The sequence below is a fragment of the Scyliorhinus canicula genome, chromosome 4 (genome assembly GCF_902713615.1).
Source record: "Scyliorhinus canicula chromosome 4, sScyCan1.1, whole genome shotgun sequence".
In the NCBI taxonomy this organism is placed as follows: Eukaryota; Metazoa; Chordata; class Chondrichthyes; order Carcharhiniformes; family Scyliorhinidae; genus Scyliorhinus; species Scyliorhinus canicula.
This window is the reverse complement of record NC_052149.1, coordinates 73,926,078-73,945,000: the sequence shown is the minus strand read 5'-3', so window position 1 is coordinate 73,945,000 and position 18,923 is coordinate 73,926,078. Positions and strand designations below refer to the sequence as shown.

At 48.9% G+C, this 18,923-nt stretch overlaps 1 protein-coding gene across 1 annotated transcript in view; it reads left to right on the top strand.

Moving 5' to 3' along the window:
• Positions 1-18,923, top strand: part of lepr (leptin receptor) — a 158,093-nt gene that overhangs the window by 104,347 nt on the left and 34,823 nt on the right. Inside the window, exons 12-15 of the mRNA XM_038793503.1 lie at positions 378-531; positions 2,953-3,035; positions 10,866-11,082; positions 11,257-11,448. Of these exons, the coding sequence (XP_038649431.1) occupies positions 378-531; positions 2,953-3,035; positions 10,866-11,082; positions 11,257-11,448 (646 nt within the window). The remainder of the gene's footprint in view (positions 1-377; positions 532-2,952; positions 3,036-10,865; positions 11,083-11,256; positions 11,449-18,923) is intronic.

Here is an 18,923-nt window from a genome sequence, read left to right as displayed (position 1 = left end):
GGGGAAGGGGCTTGGCGCCACGCCAGCCGGCACCGAAGGGCCTTCGCTGGCCTGCGCGAGTTGGCGCATGTGCAGGAGCGCCAGCGTGTGCTGGCGTCATCCCAACGCATTCGCAGAGGGCGTCATCTCCGAACCGGCCATGGCGGACTGGTACAGCCACTGGCGTGGAACAATAGAGTGCCCCACGTCCCATGCCCGCCCGCGGATCGGTTTTTTAAATCTTGAAAGTGGAGAAAGTTATTTTTTTCTAATGTTGCAGCAACTCCTAACAATATGAACCTCTTTTATTCATTCATCACATATTAGGGCCAAAAGATGAAATGTATTTCCTCTCATCTTGTATGTACTCTGATCAGCATTTCTGTTTTTCTTGGTAGACTTTATTCGCTGTCAATAAAACATCAGTCGTTGCTGAAGTAACGGACCCTTGTGTTAAATACATTGTTCGGGTACGTTGCTCGAGATTTGAAGGACCTGGATACCAGAGTGAATGGAGCAGTTTAGTGAGCACAAATCTTGCTGATATCCAAGGTAATCTCTTGGCATAATCATCATGGCAGCAGCTACTAGAATCCTTAAATAGTGCCGAAAAGAGACATGTTGCCAAAGCTTAACTTCCACTCATCAGGATAAACGCAGGAATGCCTGATTTTCTATTTCCCTATTGATTTCACCACAGTAACACGTCAGCCAATCAGAGTTGAATTCTCAACTAATCAGGATCCTATTCTATATTATAAGTTGTTGTAATAGTTTGAAATTTGGCATTCTTGTGTTTGTCCTGATGAGTGCAAGACAAAAAGCTTCTGCAGCATTTCTCTCTTTTCACCAATACTAATGTTATTATATAATTCTGTGAATTGTTGAAACCTTATGATGGAGAAAAGGCCATTGATGAAGGTGATTGGACCTAGGACACTATCTTGAGGAATTCCTGCAGAGGTTTCCCTCTGACAACCTCAGCCATCTTTATTTGTGCTACTTATGACTCCAAGCAGTGAAGAGTTTCCCCCCTGACTCCCATTGACTCTAGGTTTGCTCGGGCTCCTTGATACTGTGCTTGGTCAAATGCGGCCTTGATGTCAATGGTACTAAAACCTTTTTCTACACTGTAAAAGGAAGCTATTTGCCCTATTGAGTCTGCACCGACCCTCCAAAAGAACACCCTACCCAGGTCCACTCCCCCGTCCACCTCACCCTATCCCCATAATCCTATAACCTAACCTGCACATTCCTGGAAATTTAGCATGGCCAATCCACCTAACCTGCACATCTTTGGACTGTGGGAGGAAACCCACGCAGACACAGGGCGAACGTACAAACTCTATACCAGACGGTCATCCAAAACCAAAATTGAACCTGGGTCACTGGTGGTGTGAGGCTAGCTACCGTGCCGCTCCGTATATATGTTTAAAAAAAATGTATATATACTTTTCAACTTTTGTTTTTACAAATTACTGTGTAAAAGAAGTAACATTCAGTTTCATTGACAGTTTATTAACTGCATTTTTGTTTCCTCCTCTCTATCCTCACATTCTCGGCTGAAGGTAGTCACTCATACTTGGATAGTTACCTAATTCTGCCAACCCTGGAATGACCAGTGGTCATCTTTCATATGTTTGAGCTCAAACACTTGAGTGTTCACAAAATGCCTTATCAAGATGGATATCTGGGCCTTGTTCACTTTCCGATAGGGGTCCCCAGAACAGCAGCAGGAGCCCTGGGTAATTTTCTCATCCCTGGCCTAGATTAATGGTCCAACCCCAAGGTTAGTTTGACTGGGGTGAGCTAACAGTACAGATCCACCATAGAGCCTGGAACTTTGCTGGTTTGTATTGTAACACTACAACACCTTTTGATGCATTGCCCAATGAGATATGGGGAGGAGCCTTTCCCAATTTATGTTTGTAAAATTAGAAATCGGTGAACATAATTACATAATTCCACGATGGAATAAATGTTTGCAACATAACGGTAAATATGAACGTTTTCAGTTCTTGAACAGTCAGTACAAATTTACAACGTGACTGCTGTTAATTTTTAGGACAAAATAGATACCTGCAACCATGTTATCCTATTCAATTAGGAATGATTCATTGTACAAAGCCAAAGTAACAATTAACGATGTCAATGTTACTTCTCAAAAAGTTCATCAAAATGAGTCATTTCACAATGTAAGAACTTTGCCAGCAGTTTGTAACTTGGTTGATTTCCTGCTTTTAATTAATTTCTAAATTTTCTGTCAATTTTGTGTTATTAAGTTGTCGGGAAGTCAGTCCGCATTAATTGCACCTGTTGTCAACATCAGGATTTTTTTCTTGGTTAGTGTATCTCAGTCGTAACGTCAAAAGAAAACACACCAAATGTATTCTGGATTTTTTTCTGTTCTTTATGCCAAGTGTTTTATGGCTTCTTTAAATGCAATTGTGATTTTGTGATTTATTGCTGTAATCGGGAAAATTTTGTATTGTGGTCTATTCCTGTGGCCAGGACTCTTTACTCTGAACCTAATATATTACATGTGGGTGCATGCTGTAGGAGCTGAGTGCCATAGAATGGAAAAGGGTTTCAGTACTGCCATTTGTCACTTGAGCTCAAATTGCCCTTCATATTCTGGCAAGACTGTCCTGTAGAATAGGTGGTGAAAATATCCTTGTTTCTGTGATCCGTGCTGTTAATACATTAAATATCGATCCACTGTGAATTTGTGCTGGTGGTCATAAAGCCTTTTCACCTGAATCATATTCTGAGAATGTAGCATCGCAACAATAGAATGCCTGAAATGTTAACCTATCTTTCTCTTTAGAGGCTGATTAATTAACATTTCTTAATCACCCTTTGTTATTTCTAAACCAATATATTTCCAGATTTGACATCACCATATTTTCAGAATTATTTGTCACTCCCGAACACATAAAAATCAAATAACTATTTTATTATTTATTCCTTCAGCACCAACAACAGGACCTGATTTCTGGAGATTTATTGACAGAGATCCCTTGACCAAGGAGACACACGTCACACTAGTATGGAAGGTAAGGAATGTTATGATTGTTAGGATACCCTGAGCTAGTGCACCATCAGTTCCAGCCCCACTTGACCCAGAGTGACAACACAGTGAATTAACCAATGATTCTTAGAAAAATCGTTTTTTGCTCAGTTTTTGGCCCTTGGCTGCACAATAATTACGGTCAACAGGGGTGGCATTCTCCCTTACCCGGCGTGACGGAGGGGAGTGGCGCCAACCACTCAGGGGTCGCGCCTCCCCAAAGGTGGGGAATTCTCCCCACCTTTGGGGGCCAGCCCCACGCCGGAGCGGTTGCCACCAGAAGACCAGCACAAAAAACCGGAGCACCCGGCAACGGGGCTGGCCGAAAGGCTTTCGCCGGTCTGCGCATGCGCCGGCAGTGATGTCAGTGGCAGCTGGCCGCTGACGTCACTGCCGGCGCATGCGCGATGTGGGGTTCTCTTCCGCTTCCGCCATGGCGGAGGCCGTGGCGGCGCGGAAGGAGAAAGAGTGCAGCCAGGGCACTGGCCCTGAGTCTGAGCCGGGGGCCTCAATCACGGGCCTGGCCACTGTGGGGGCACCCCCCGGGGTTCGATCGCCCCCCGCCCTCCCCCAGGACCCCGGGGGCCTGCTCGCGCCGCTGAGCCCGCCGTTCCAGAGGTGGTTTAAACCTCGGCGGCGGGAGAGGCCTCCCAGCGGCGGGACTTCGGCCCGTCCGGGCCGGAGAATCACCGCAGGGGCCGCTCCGATCGGAGTGGCAAGATTCCTGCCCCCGCCACTTCCCGGGTAGCGGAGAATCTCTGCCACGGCGGGGGCGGGATTTTATGCGCCCCCAGGCGATTCTCTGACCCTGCTGGGGGTCGGTGAATTTCTCCCCAGGTTTGTAAGATCAAACATGATTACTATTTTATAACACAAACTATAATGAAATATGCAACAAATACAACTGGTTAACTATTAACTAATTCTTAATTCCCAGATTTAACTCTTCCACCCCGATGCTTTACACACGTACACACAAGACAGACAATCATACCATAGAGAGGAAGAAAGGGGTAAAAAATAAACAGAAGTAAAAGGGAAAAGGAATCTTTGTTTCAGAAGGGTGTTTCCAGCACCGTGTGAGGGAGAGAGAGATAGATCAGGGGTTGGATTCCCTGCCCTGCCACGCCACATTTCTACCCCGACCCGCCAGTAGGATTCTCCATTACGCCGGCCGGTCAATGGGGTTTCCCAATGTGGGGCAGCCCCACGCCGTCAGGAAACCACAGGGCACCGGCAAAACAGATCATCCCGCTGGCGTAGAATCCCACCCCAGGGGCGAAATTCTCTGACCCCCCAGCAGGGTCGGAGAATCGGCCGGGGCCGCCGAAAATCCCGCCCCCGCCGTGGCAGAAATTCTCCGCCACCCGGGAATTGACGGGGGCAGGAATCACGCCCCGCCAATCGGCGTGACCTCCGCGCCGATCGGCAAGGCCCCTGCAGCGATTCTCCGGCCCTCGATGGGCCAAAGTCCCGCTGCTGGGAGGCCTCTCCCGCCGCCGAGGTTTGAACCACCTCTGGTGGCGGCGGGATCGGTGGCGCGACCGGGCCCCCGGGGTCCTGGGGGGGGCGCGGGGCGATCGGACCCCGGGGGGTGCCCCCACGGTGGCCAGGCCCACAGTCGGGGCCCCCAGATCGGCGGGCAGGCCAATGCCTTGGGGGACACTCTTTCTCCTCCGCCGCCGCCACGGCCTCCACCATGGTGGAATCGGAAGAGAATCCCCCAGCGGCATGCGCCGGTGGTGACGTCAGCGGCAGCTGCCTCTGGCGTCACCACCGGCGCATGCGTGAACCGGCAAAGGCCTTTCGGCCAGCCCGGGCGGCGGGCCTGAAAGGCCGCTGGTGCTGGTTTTGCCGCCAGTCGGCATGGTGCCAACCGCTCCGGAGCGGGCCTAGCCCCCAAAGGCGCGGAGAATTCCGCACCTTTGGGGAGGCCCGACGCCGGAGTGGTTGGCGCCACTCCCCTACGCCGGGACCCCCCGTCCTGCCGGGTAGGGGAGAATGCCGCCCCAGGTCTCTGAGAACCATCCCACTGGGATAGGATTCAATCACTAGCTGGTCACCAGCCAATCAATCAAACAGAGTCCCACTTCTCCCCATTTCTCTTTCTGGTGCCAAGAAGTCTGAAACTCCTGTTCAAACTGATGGAGTGTTCTCTCCTGTAATATCTGAATTCCTCATTCTCTCTGCTGCCTGACTTAAAGATACATGTCCATTAATCATCCATGGATCAAAAATGAGAATGGCAAAATAAAAGAACGAGGAAGTAAGGAAATAAACAGGAGGGACTCTTACATGATGAACAAAGTATTTGATGCTGGGCATGGTATTGAAATAAGGTGAGGACTTAATGGGAAGTGCCCTTGTTAAGTGCCAGAAAGCAATTTTACCCATTTCACTAAGTAACTTATCTCAATCACACTATTCTTAACCAAGAGTCACCAAGTAAACATCAGGGGCGCGATTCTCCGCACCCGATGCCGGGGGGGAGAATCGCGGGAGGGCCGGGCGAATCACGACACGCCGCCCTGGCACCCCCCGCGATTCTCCCCCCCCCCCCCCCCCCCCCCCAAAATGGCGTGTCGCGTTTTTCGACAGGCCGCTCGGAGAATTGCCGCTCGCCGTTTCTCACGGTGACCGCCGATTCTCCGGCCTGAATGTGCCGAGCGGCCTGCCGAACCCGACCGGTTCACGCGCGACCTCTGTGTTTGGGCCCTGTGGAGGGCGGAGGGAGGATCGGCACCAGGATCGTGCTCAGGAGATGTCTGGCCCGCGGTCGGTGCCCACCGATTGTCGGGCCGGCGCCTCTAAAAAATGCACTCTTTTCCCTCCGCCGCCCCACAAGATCAAGCCGCCATGTCTTGCGGGGCAGTGGAGGGGAAGACGGCAACCGCGCACCGCCGCTCCTAGCCCCCCGGGGGGGGGGGGGGGGAATGGCCTCCGACGCCGGAGTGAAACACTCCGGGTTTCACTTCGGTGTCTGCTGTTTGTCTCCCTTTGGGAGAATTCCGCCGCAGGAATTTCGATGTTTGGAGAGAGGGGAAGAAAAACAGGTACGAGTCACCTGTGGGCAATTTTTGAGCTCTGCCTAGTTCTTGCCTTAGTGTAGCCGTGGAGGAAACCTGGAATGGAGCTTAACATATCCACCCTTTTGCCTTGGAGAGACAGAAAGGAATAGGCAAGAAAGGGCGAAAACAATCCATCAGGGTCTCGTATATTAAAATAGATTTAAGCTCAGCGTTAAGTTGTGTTTTCTGCTCTATTTCTTTTTCAAAAGCAAACTTTCTGCACTGAACTTAACTTGTGCTTTATATTTTTTCCAATCTACTTCATTAAAGAAAAGCTATTAATGTGGCTATACATTTCTATTGACAACTTCCTTGGGGGTTCTCCCAATTTGCCGCCATAACTTTAGAAGATTATTTAGAACTCCATATAGGTGTCTGTCCAGTGCTTCCACCAATCTTTTTCTGAAGTCATGATGGTCGGTCAGGAGAACTCATTAGGAAATCCCCAGCACTTATGTATTTCTCATCCTGAGAGAAGACAAGTGTAAAAGGGAAGAATCTTTGTTCATCTGAGAATTTGTCGGAATTGCACTGTTAGACTCAATAAATATTCAGGGTGAGTTGACTATAAAGTGATGATGGCAAAAATGGAGCTGGGATAGATGCTTTTCCTTGCGTTTAGGAAGCTGAATTTCTCTCAATCAGTGAGGTGAATTCGTTATAACGTTTTGATTTGTTCCAAGCAGAAATATATCAGAATGAATGGAAGAGCACAGGCAATTTTAAGAAAGAGCTGCTTCATTTGAACACAGTATTTTCTTTGGCTGTGAAGGGTAGCAATAGAAAGTTTTCAAAACAGCATGCATAGTAATTCACTTCTCAGTCACCGTAGTTTGGATGCTTTATCGGCAAAGAGATGACAGAAGGCTGGATTCTCTCTCCCTCCGTAATGTATAATGTATAATTTTAATATTATAATAATCTTTATTGTCACAAGTAGGCTTACATTAACACTGCAATGAAGTTACTGTGAAAAGCCCCTAGTCGCCACATTCCGGTGCCTGTTCGGGTACACAGAGGGAGAATTCAAAATGTCCAAATTACCTAACAGCACGTCTTTCGGGACTTGTGGGAGGAAACCGGAGCACCCGGAGGAAACCCACGCAGACACGGGGAGAATGTGCGGATTTCACACAGACAGTGACCCAGCTGGGAATCGAACCCAGGACCTTGGAGCTGTGAATCAACAGTGCTAACCACTGTCCTACCGTGCTGCCCGTATATGATAATAGATACATAATAGAACAAAGAAAAGTACAGCACAGGAACAGGCCCTTCGGCCCTCCAAGTCTGTGCCCACCATGCCATAAATAACCTTTTATTGTCACAAGTATAAAGTTACTGTGAAAAGCCCCTAGCCACATTCCGGCACCTGTTCAGGTAAGCTGGTACGGGAATTGAACCCATGCTGCTGGCCTTGTTCTGCATCACAAACCAGCAATCTAGCCCACTGAGCTAAATGTCATGTCTAGACATTCCCAGACATCTAGACATGTCTAGATACATACGAGCAGGAGTAGGCCATGCAGCCCCTCAAGCCTGCTCTGACATTCATGACTGATTTAATTGTAGCTTCAACCGCACATTCCTGCCTACTCTCAATAACCTTTCACCCCCTTGTTAATCAAGAATCTATCTAACACTGCCTTCAAAATATTTAAAGACTGCTTCCACTGCCTTTTGCAAAAGAGAGTTCCGGCAACTCATGAACCGCTGAGAAAACATTTCTCCTCATCTCTGTCTTAACTAAGCATCCCCTTATTTTTAAACAGCGACACCCTAGTTCTAGATTCCCACAAGAGGAAACATCCTCTTCACATCCACCCTGTCAAGACTCCTCAGGATCTTAAAGGTTTCAATCAAGCCGCCTGTTACTCTTCTAAACTCTAGTCGATACAAATCCAACCTGTTCAACCTTTCCTCATGAGACATCCTGTCCATTCCTGGTATTAGTCTAGTAAACCTTCTCTGATCTGCTTCTAATCCATATCCAGCTTTCCTTAAATAGGGAGATCAATATTGTACGCAGTACTCCAGATGTGGTCTGACCAATACCCTGTTAAAGCAATGTGGTGAACGGCAGGCTGATAGAATTACATTTTGACAAGTGGGATTAAAATGTGGAAACGAAAAAGGGATATTGTTTACAAAAGCAACCTAACTACATTTTTTACTAAGTTTTCAGTACTGATGTTAGGAAACACAACCTTCAGGTCTGGTTTGCTCAGGCTGTGAGTAAGGAATTGTGATGGCTTTGAGGTAGTGTTCTGTACTGATTCAAGAAGTAAAATTTACAGTTCAAATTCTTACACTGTAAATTAACATTGCATGACAACACAGTCAATGAGACCTGGTTTTGTCATTGGTGACATAGCTAATTGTTGACAAATTTAACGTAGGTTTTACCATACAAAGGAACCTGATGGAAGAGTTCCAATGTGTTTAGGAGTGGAATATTGCAACACATAAAAAAAATTAAATATGCAACAGAAACAGTGGACTGGATTCTCCGTTGGGAGATTAAACTCCCCAAGCCGGCATAGAAACTGTGGTATTTTACGCCAGGAAAACTGGCGCAAAACGACCACCGATTCCGTGCTCCGGCGGGGGGGGGGGGGGGGGGGGGGGGGGCATGCTGGCACGGGGATGCAGCGTTGAGCTCCCAGCTCTGGCTGCCGATACGGCCTGCAGAAATGGCGGGTCCGTGGCCGTGCTTGCAACAGCCGCAGTGTGCTTCATGGCTGACACAGCCCGCGGACCCGGACTGTAAATATAGTCCCCTCCCCCCACCCACAGTGGCCCCAGCCTTAATTGAAGCCCCCTGTGCCCGCGGATTGGCCCTTCCCCGACTGTGGCGGCGGGAGGACTTAGTTCGCAGCTGCCACACCAAGTTCACGACGGGTGAGACCACATGTGTCCCACGCCGTCGGGAACTCAGCCGGTCGGGGACGGTGCATCGCGGGGCGGACCTCAGGGAATGGCCTGAGGCCATGTTTAAGGCGTGTGGCGTACTCCTAGAGTACACCGCTTTTCATGGGGCGGACCATCACGAAAGCGGCGGCACCCCCGATTTGGGCATCATCAGGAATTCTTTGCCCCCTCGACGATCGCGATTTCAGCATCGGGGATCGGAGAATCCAGCCCAATATATATACATTTATGAGTTGATGCCTGAGATAACAATATAGATATGACATTTTGAAATGTATTTTTACGGGATGTGTGCTCCACTGGCCAGGCCAGCATTTGTTGCCCAACCCTAATCTCCCTCGATAAGGTGATGGTGAGCTCCCACCTTGAAGCACTGTAGTCCGTATGGTGTAGGTACTAGGGAGGGTGTTCAAGGATTTTGACCCAACGGCAGTGAAGGAACAGTGATGTATTTCCAAGTCAGGATGGTGAGTGACTTGGAGGAGAACCTCCAAGTGGTGGGGTTCCCAGGTGTCTGCTGCTCTTGTCCTTCTAGATGGTAGTGGTCGTGGGTTTGGAAGGTGCTGTCTAACGAACCTTGGTGAGTTACTGCAATGCATCTTGTAGATGGTACACACGGCTGCCACTATTCGTCGGTGATGGAGGGTTTGAATGTTTGTGGAAGGGGGAGCAAACAAGCGGGCTGCTTTGTCCATTGAATAGCAAGGGGTGAATATCTTATTGGAGATGATCATTGCCTGGCACTTGTGTGGCACAAATGTTACTTACCATTTGTCAATCCATGCCTGGGTATTGTCCAGGTCTTCCAGTACTTGCACGTGGATTGATTCAGTGTCTAAGGAGTCACGAATGGTGCTGAACATTGTGCAATTATCAGTGAACATCCCCACAGCTGACCATACATTGGAAGGAAGGTCACTGATGAAGCAGCTAAAGCTGATTGGGCCGAGGACACTACCCTGCAGTGATTTCCCAGGACTGAGATGACTAACCTCCAACAACCACAATCCTCTTCCTTTGTGCCAGGTATGACTCTAACCAGCAGAGAATTTTACCCCGATTCCCATTGACTCCAGTTTAGCTTGGGCTCTTTGTTGCCATTCTTGAGCAAATGCCGCCTTGATGTCAAAGGCAGTCACTCTCACCTCACCTCTGGCATTCATCTCTTTTGTCCATGTTTGAACCAAGGTTGTAATGAGGTCACGAGCTGAGTGACCCTGGCGGAACTCAAACTGGGCGTTAGTGAGCAGGTTAGTGCTGAGAAAGTGCCGCTTTGTAGCACTGTTGATGACTCCTTCCATCACTTTACCGATGATTGAGAGTAGACTGAAAAGGTGGGAATTGGCTGGTTGGATTTGTCCTGCTTTTTGTATGCAGGATATAACTGGGCATTTTTCCACATTGCTGAGTAGATGCCAGTGATGTAGTTGTACTGGCACAGCTTGGCTTGGGGTGTGGCAAGTTCTGGAGCACAATGTGTCTTCGGTACTATTGCTGGAATATTGTCAGGGCCAAAGTACAAGAAAGATCGTTAGCAAAAAAAGAATGGGATCAAGAAAACAATGAAACATATGCAAAAACAAAAATACAGTGTTAATTTGGAAAAATACACAATTTAGTCTGTCACAGCTGAGTAAACTATCCTGCATTGTGAAGTGAACATTTGCTTACCCTAACCTTTAATTTCCATGAACCTTGCCAGTTGTGTAACTAGTATACCAGCTAATTGAAAAAGTTATTGTAGTTTCAAATGGCAGGAAAATAATTTTAAATCTTTTGCGCAAACAAAATGGGAATCTTTTTTGTTTTCATTACAGCCTCTGACAAAAGGTGAAGCTTTGTGCAATGTGAAAGGATTTAAATTGGAATACAAATCAACACAAAACATTACCCGGTTGGAATATATTGGAAATGTTACACGTTACAGCTTCCTTCGCACTAATGAAATTAAAAGTGTCTCAGTGATTGCTTTCAATTCTATTGGTTCTTCCAGAAGGAATTTTAAACTAATTTTGCCACAGGACACGAGCAAAGGTTGGTTCAATATGTCCACTCTGACTGTAGTGTGTCTTACTCGACACAAATGTAGCAAGATTCTTTAAAGTAATGATGAGGTTTATTGTATAGTTAATAATTTAAATAATTGGATAATAAAAACTTTGTAATTTGTCATCATCGTTTGTAATGTTAAAAATTATTTGATCACAGCAGTACACGTTCTTCGATCGCTCCGTGCTTCCACGATAAACAGCAGTTGTGTCCTTGTTTCTTGGAGCGTGTTACCTCTGATTTACCAATCGACATCTTTTGTGATAGAATGGAAAAGCCTACTGAATAACAATGGGGGAAAGGTGAAGTGGATGAGGGTTGCTGCAAACCTCACAACGGTGTTCATTTATGGTAGGTTTAGTTTTGTCGTCTTAAAAATCCTGAAAGCTGCTAAAAATGCATTTTGTGTAACAGGATGTTTCTCCTCCAAGCAGTACTGAAAAGTAAATGATATTCAGTGTAATAATATTGCCCAGCAGACCTCATATTGATCAGTAAAAGAATTAACCGTAGAAATATATGCCCAAGAAAGCATCAAGGTGGAAATTAACTGAATTCAAGATATCACTTCAAGGATTGCTGTGCTTAGCACAGTTGCTTCACAGCTCCAGGGTCCAAGGTTCGATTCCCGGCTTCCCGGGTCACTGTCTTTGCAGAGTCTGCACGTTCTCCCCATGTCTGCGTGAGTTTCCTCCAGGTGCTCCGGTTTCCTCCCACAGTCCAAAGATGTGCTAAGGTTAGGTGAATTAGCCGTGTTAAATTGCCCTTAGTGCTCAAAAAAGGTAAGGTGGGGTTATTGGGTTACGGGGATAGGGAGGAGGTGTGGGCTTAAGTGGGGAGCTCTTTCCAAGAGCCGGTGCAGACTTGATGAGCCAAATGGCCTCCTTTGGCATCGTAAATTCCATGATTCCAGGCCTATGTAAAAAGTAAGAACATGAGTGACGAAAGCTGAAGTGCAGATGATACATACCAAGAATAGAAATGAACACATAAAAATTCCTAAAAGAATAATCGAACCAGTGACATTATTCTGCTGCAAACAACAGTAAGGTGGGTGACAGATAATTATGTTTTCTTCTTTGACACTGAAGATTAATCTTCCTCACATGAGCGATTAGAATTGAACTGAAAATACCCACATGATTGTAAAGAGTGTACCACTTCCCAGAGTGTATATGACCTTGGCTGTTATTGAACCTTACAAATTAGGCAGCTAAAATGCGTCCATTTATGAAAGTGAGGCTGAAGATCATAATCCTCTACTCAGGGAATTTTTAGATTATGGAATGTAGGGTTTAATTTGTTCGCAGCAAAACAGTAGAGCTTTCATTTGCAAGAAATCTTGCATGCTGCAGGCTAGATTGATGCTTGGAAATTGCTGAGGATTCTACACTATGATAACAGGAGATCTTGTCTTTCTAGACAGACTTTTATTAAATGCTTCACTTTCATTCCTACCATAAATCAGGTACATTTGTCACAGGAACCAAAACAGCTTAAGGCCAAATCCATTCTACAGTTCAGCAACTTTGTTATAAGAGCTATGCATTGCTTGATAATACACCTCAGGTATGAAAGCATAGCCTCAACCTTGATGCTATCATTTTGTTTAAAACAACAAACAAGGAGAAAAAAGGAAGAAACGTGGGAAATTTGAATGGAAGTTGAAAGGCGGGAGGGAGCGGAAAGAAAGAATGAATTGAGTAACTCACTGCCACATTTGAAATTTTCGGATTTGTTTTCTTCTGATCTAAACCAACTGAAATGGAGACTAAATTACTAATTTCTAAATTACTGGTCAAAAACAAGGTTGCCCTTGAAATCTAACACCCCATCTGCATCTAATTTAGTTCTGAGCTAAGATTCTGACTTTATATCCTTGCCATCATAAAGTGCCTATTTTCCCCCACTGTAACATTGTCCATCACTGCCACTGAATCAGCTGCTATAACTTTCAACTGTACCTTTGTCACCTCCAGATTCACTTGCTTTCCTGGCTGCTAACTGTCTGTCTTCCGTAAAATTCAGCTCATCCAAACTTCTGCTGCCCAATTCCTAACTTACACTGCTCTACTAATCCATCACATGTACCTGCTGAACTCCATTGGCTCTCACTCCCTCAATGCTTCCAATTTCAGGGGTGGAATTCTCTGTTTTTGAGGCCAAATGCGGTTGCAGGCAGCTTCAACGGCACCTTTCCCGCTGGCCGGAATGGTAGGATTACGTGCCAGATTCTGTGTTTGGAAGCTCGTTAATTATTCACAGACGTGTTCCCCTCCTAATCTCCTCATGGGCTGGCAGCTAATTCATCTGCCCGCCATCATCTGGCGGATTTGTAGGCTGACGTGACCATCAATTCACACGACACGTGGTTGGAAGTGAACAGTGGTTTTAATAGTCTTACAACAGAGCCTGCCTGCGACGAGATGAACTGGCAGGCAGGCTCACGACTGCCAAGCTTTATACTTCTGGTTAGTGGGAGGAGCCATGGGCGGAGCCAAGGGTGGAGCCCAGTACAAACTCCTCATCTCCCCCTATGGGCAGAGCCACGCAACTGCTCATATACCGAGCTTACATAGACACAGTACATCATATATAATAACAGTGTGAATTACACGGACTGTGATTCACCGCATTCACCCCTGTAAAAACATTGAGTCCAGCGGGGGTGATGTGTCTACAAAATCCAAATTACGAGTTACAAGTTACAATTTACAGGTTATAAATCACAAATTAAGTCGATCCGGCAGCCGAGTCGTCCTCTGGGATTGACGAAACACCGGGGTTGCAGCCTCTTCTGGTGGCGGTCGGCGAGGGAACCATGGCGGACTCCGGGGGTGATTCGGCCAGACCTTCTTTCCCGACTGGTTCGACTGGTGACGGGGAGCGCCGGAAACCCAAGGGCGCGGGCAGTGAAACTGCAGGCGTGGGGGCGCCGGGCGCGGGGGGCTGGGAGGGGTATAGTGCGAGGGGTATCTCAGCGGAGGTAGTGTCGGAGTTGGATCCTGCAGGTGCCAGGTCCCGGAGGGAAACAGTGTCCTGACGGCCATCAGGTTACTCTATAAATGCGTAGTGTGGGTTCGAGTGGAGTAGGAGCACTCTCTCTACGAGTGGGTCAGTTTTGTGAGTCCGGACGTGCTTCCGGAGGAGAACCGGGCCCGGTTCTTCAACCATGCTGGGAGCGAAACCACCGTGGTAATGCCCCGGGAAAAAACAAATAGCTGCTCTTGAGGGGTCTGGTTGGTGGCCGTACATAGGAGGGACCTAATAGCATGGAGCGCGTCGGGGAGGACTTCCTGCCAAAGGGAGGTCGGGAGCTTCCTGGACCGGAGGGTCAGTAGGACGGTCTTCCAGACCGTTGCGTTCTCCCTCTCCACCTGCCCGTTCCCCCTGGGGTTGTAGCTGGTAGTTCTGCTCGAGGCAATGCCCTTTTCGAGCAGGTACTGACGCAGCTCGTCGCTCATAAAGGATGAACCCCTGTCGCTGTGTACGTAGCTGGGAAAACCAAACAGGGTGAAGATGCTGTGCAGGGCCCTAATGACTGTGTGGGAGGTCATATCGGGGCATGGGATAGCAAAGGGAAAGCGAGAGAACTCGTCGATGACGTTCAGGAAGTACACATTCCTATTGGTCAAGGGGTGTGGCCCTTTGAAATCGATAGCGAGGCGTTCAAAGGGCCGGGAGGCCTTGACCAGGTCTGGTCTATAGAAGTGCGGTTTGCACTCCGCACAGATCGGGCAGTCCCCTGTGATGGCTTTTACCTCCTCGGTGGAGAAAGGCAGATTTCGGACTTTGACGTAGTGGGCGAGCTTTCAGGCGGTCGTCTTGTGCGCTGGCGCACGTACCGCAGGACAGGGCATCAGGGGGCTCGTTGAGCTTCCCCGGTCGGTACATAATGTCGTGCTTGTAGGTGGAGAGTTCGATCCTCCACCGTAGGACCTTATCATTTTTGATTTTGCCCCTTTGAGAGTTGTCGAACATAAAGGCAACCGATCTTTGGTCGGTGATGAGGGTGAACCTTCTACCTGCGAGGTAGTGCCTCCAGTGACATATAGCTTCCACGATGGCTTGTGCTTCCTTTTCGACCGAGGAGTGTCGAAGTTCCGAAGCAGAGAGGGTTCGGGAGAAGAAGGCGACTGGTCTCCCTGCCTGAATTAGTGTGGCTGCGAGGGTGACCTCTGAGGCATCGCTCTCTACCTGAAAGGGGATGGATTCATCCACCGCCCGCATGGCCGCTTTGGCAATGTCCGCCTTGATACGAGTGAAGGCCTGACGAGCCTCATCCGATAGAGGGAAGAGTGTGGCCATAAATAGTGGCCGGGCTTTGTCCGCATACTGAGGGACCCACTGGGCATAATAAGAGAAAAGTCCCAAGCACCTTTTGAGGGCCCTGGGACAATGAGGGAGGAGGAGTTCTAAGAGGGGGCACGTACAGTCTGAGTCGGGGCCCAGGACTCCGTTCTCCACGACATAGCCGAGGATGGCTAGCCTGGTCGTGCGGAAAACGCATTTCTCCGTGTTATACGTGAGGTTGTGCTTCTGGGCTGTCTGGAGAAGTCGATCGAGGTTAACGTCATGGTCCTGCTGGTCGTGGCCGCAGATGGTGACGTTATCCAGGTACGGAAACGTGGCCCGCAGCCCGTACTGGTCCACCATTCGGTCCATTGCTCGTTGGAACACCGAGACCCCATTAGTGACGCCAAAGGGAACCCGGAGGAAGTGGAAGAGGCGGCCGTCGGCCTCAAATACCGTGAAGTGGCGGTCCTCTGGGCGGATTGGGAGCTGGTGGTATGCAGACTTCAGATCCACCATGGAGAAGACTTTATAATGGGCGATCTGATTCACCATATCTGCAATTCTGGGGAGGGGGTACGCGTCAAGGAGCATGAACCGATTAATGGTCTGGCTATAGTCCACTACCATTCGGAATTTTTCCCCGGTCTTGACGACCACCACCTGAGCTCTCCAGGGACTGCTACTGGCCTCTATGATCCGCTCACGTAGAAGCCTATGGACCTCGGTTCTGATAAATACCTGTCCTGCAGGCTGTATCGCCTGCTGTGAGTGGCTACGGGTTTGCAGTCCGGCGTGAGATTGGCAAAGAGTGGAGGGGGGTCGATTTTTAGTGTGGCGAGGCTGCAAGTAGTGAGTGGGGGCAAGGGCCCGCCAAAGCTGAGTGTGAGGCTTTTCAGGTTGCACTGGAAGTCGAGTCCCAGTAGGAGTGGGGCGCAGAGTTCAGGGAGCACACACAGCTGGAACTTTGAGTAGCTGGTGCCCTGGATCGTTAGGGTCGCGATGGTGCGCCCTTGGAGGTGAACAGAGTGGGAGCCCGAAGTGAGGGAGATAGTTTGCCGTGCAGGAAAAATAGGGAGCGAACAGCGTCTTAGCAGTGGGTGTACGAAGCTCTCGGTGCTCCCGGAGTCGAAGAGGCACGGTGTCCTGTATCCGTTGATTCGAACGGTCATCATTGAATTTCGGAGGTATTTTGGAAGCAACTGGTCCAGTGTCACTGCGCTGAGTTGCGGGTAGTCATCGGCTCGATCAGCTGTGCTGGAGTGGCCCCGTGATGACTGTCCTCTGAGTTTGTATTCTTCTAGATGAATTTCTGAGTTGGAAGAAGATGGCCGCCCCCGTGGATCGCAAGTGGCAGGCAGCGAGGAAGATGGCGGCCCCCATGTGTCGCACGTGGCCGGCCGTATGGAGGGGGTTTCCAAGATGGCAGCCCCCATGAGTCGCACGTGTTGTTTGGAGGCGGAGTCGGAGTACAGGCCGCAGCATTTCGGGGCCTGCGGGCCTGTGGATTCGGGAAACGAGTGCTCAGGGCTGCGGGGGAGTTAGGAGAGGAGGCCTGCTTTTTTACAGGCAGACCCGGGCATAGTGTCCTTTGCGACCGCAGCTGCTGCAGGTCGCGTTACGGGCCGGGCAGTGCTGCCGTGGGTGCTGGGACTGTCCGCAAAAACGGCTCACTGGGGCTGCGTGATGGCTGGGTGGCCGCGCAGTGCAGGCCTGGGGCAGTCACCGGTCGGGGGCCCAGGATGGGGTCGCTTGGTCCACGGGGAACGAGGTGAGGCTGCGGAATGAGACCTCCATAGTGGTAGCTAGTTCAACTGTGTCCTCTAAGTTCTGGGCCCCTTTTTCTAGCAACCGCTGGCGCACATAATTTGATCTGAGGCTTGCCACGTACACATCTCTAACGGCAAATTCCATGTGCTGTTCGGCTGATACAGCCTGGTAATTACAGTCCCAATCTAAAATCTTTAACTCCCGCAGGAATTCTTCCAACAACTCCGCGGGGTGCTGGCGGCGGGTCGTAAAAATATGGCGCCCGTAGACCTCATTGATGGGCCTCACGTACATTCGATCTAGCATGGCTAGGGCCCCCGTATACGAGTTGGTACTATTGAGTTGAGAAGATATACGGTGGCTCACCCTTGCGTGCAGTAGACTGAGTTTCTGCTCCTCTGTAGTTTCATCACTACTTGATTCAGCCAGGTAGGCCTTGAAACATCTGAGCCTGTGCTGAAAGATTTCTCTTGCCTCTGCAGCCTGCGGGTCGAGTTCTCGTCGGTCAGGTTTGAGGGCTGATTCCATAGTTGTTTCTTCGATTTCTTCTTGTTTCCTAAGACTATTAAATTGATGTGACCATCAATTCACACGACACGTGGTTGGAAGTGAACAGTGGTTTTATTAGTCTTACAACAGAGCCTGCCTGCGACGAGATGAACTGGCAGGCAGGCACACGACTGCCAAGCTTTATACTTCCAGTTAGTGGGAGGAGCCATGGGCGGAGCCATGGGTGGAGCCATGGGCGGAGCCATGGGTGGAGCCCAGTACAAACTCCTCATCTCCCCCTATGGGCAGAGCCGGGCAACTGCTCGTATACCGAGCTAACATAGACACAGTACATCATATATAATAACAGTGTGAATTACACGGACTGTGATTCACCACATAGGGCCAGCGTCATATTTAACACCAGTCCAGCACACTCGGATCACTCTCTCCAGCCCAGATGTCTCTACTTGATCATTCAGGATGTCAGCAACCCAGAGACAAAAGGCTAGCCACTTCAGGAAGAAAAGCTCTGCCTGCTTTCACCTCCAGGATCCTCAAGGCCCTTATTCATAGAGTCCGGACCCAAGGGCATGTGCCTTATCCAGGGGTGCCGCAAAGAAGCACACATGCCTCACTCGTCCAGCTTGGAAGCCATTGCACAGGAGGTTAGAGCAGCTACTACGCACTCGCAAAGTGTCATCCAGTGCAGGATACGGATGAATGATCTTATCAGCTCCTCCAGGGTAAGACTTCTCGATGCCCCTTTCACTATCAAACACTCACCATGGTATCATTTACCCAAACAGCTACCATCACTGATCTCACACATCCACCCGCGGGGGACACATATCAACATACCTCTCTCAACAAAACTTTCATAGCACCATCATCCCATCTGTCTTGTTACCCACACTTCAATCTCTGTCCCTTCTGGGTACCTTTATTAAGGTTCAGGACCTTGGTCTCAGAATCAACTACCTCACCATTCACCTTAATAAAGAAATCTACCATATTACGGTCACTCATTCCCAAGGGTTCTCTCCCAACTAGATTGCCAACCAGTCCTTTTTCATTGCACAACACCCAGTCCAAGATGGCCGGTTTCTTTGTTGGTTCCTCAACATACAGGTCCAGAAAACCATCCCTTATACACCCCAGGAATTCCTCCTCTATTGCACTGTGACTAATTTGTCTCACCAATCTATATGCAGGATAAAGTCACCCATAATCATGGATATTCCTTTATTACTTCCATCTCTGATTTCCTGTCT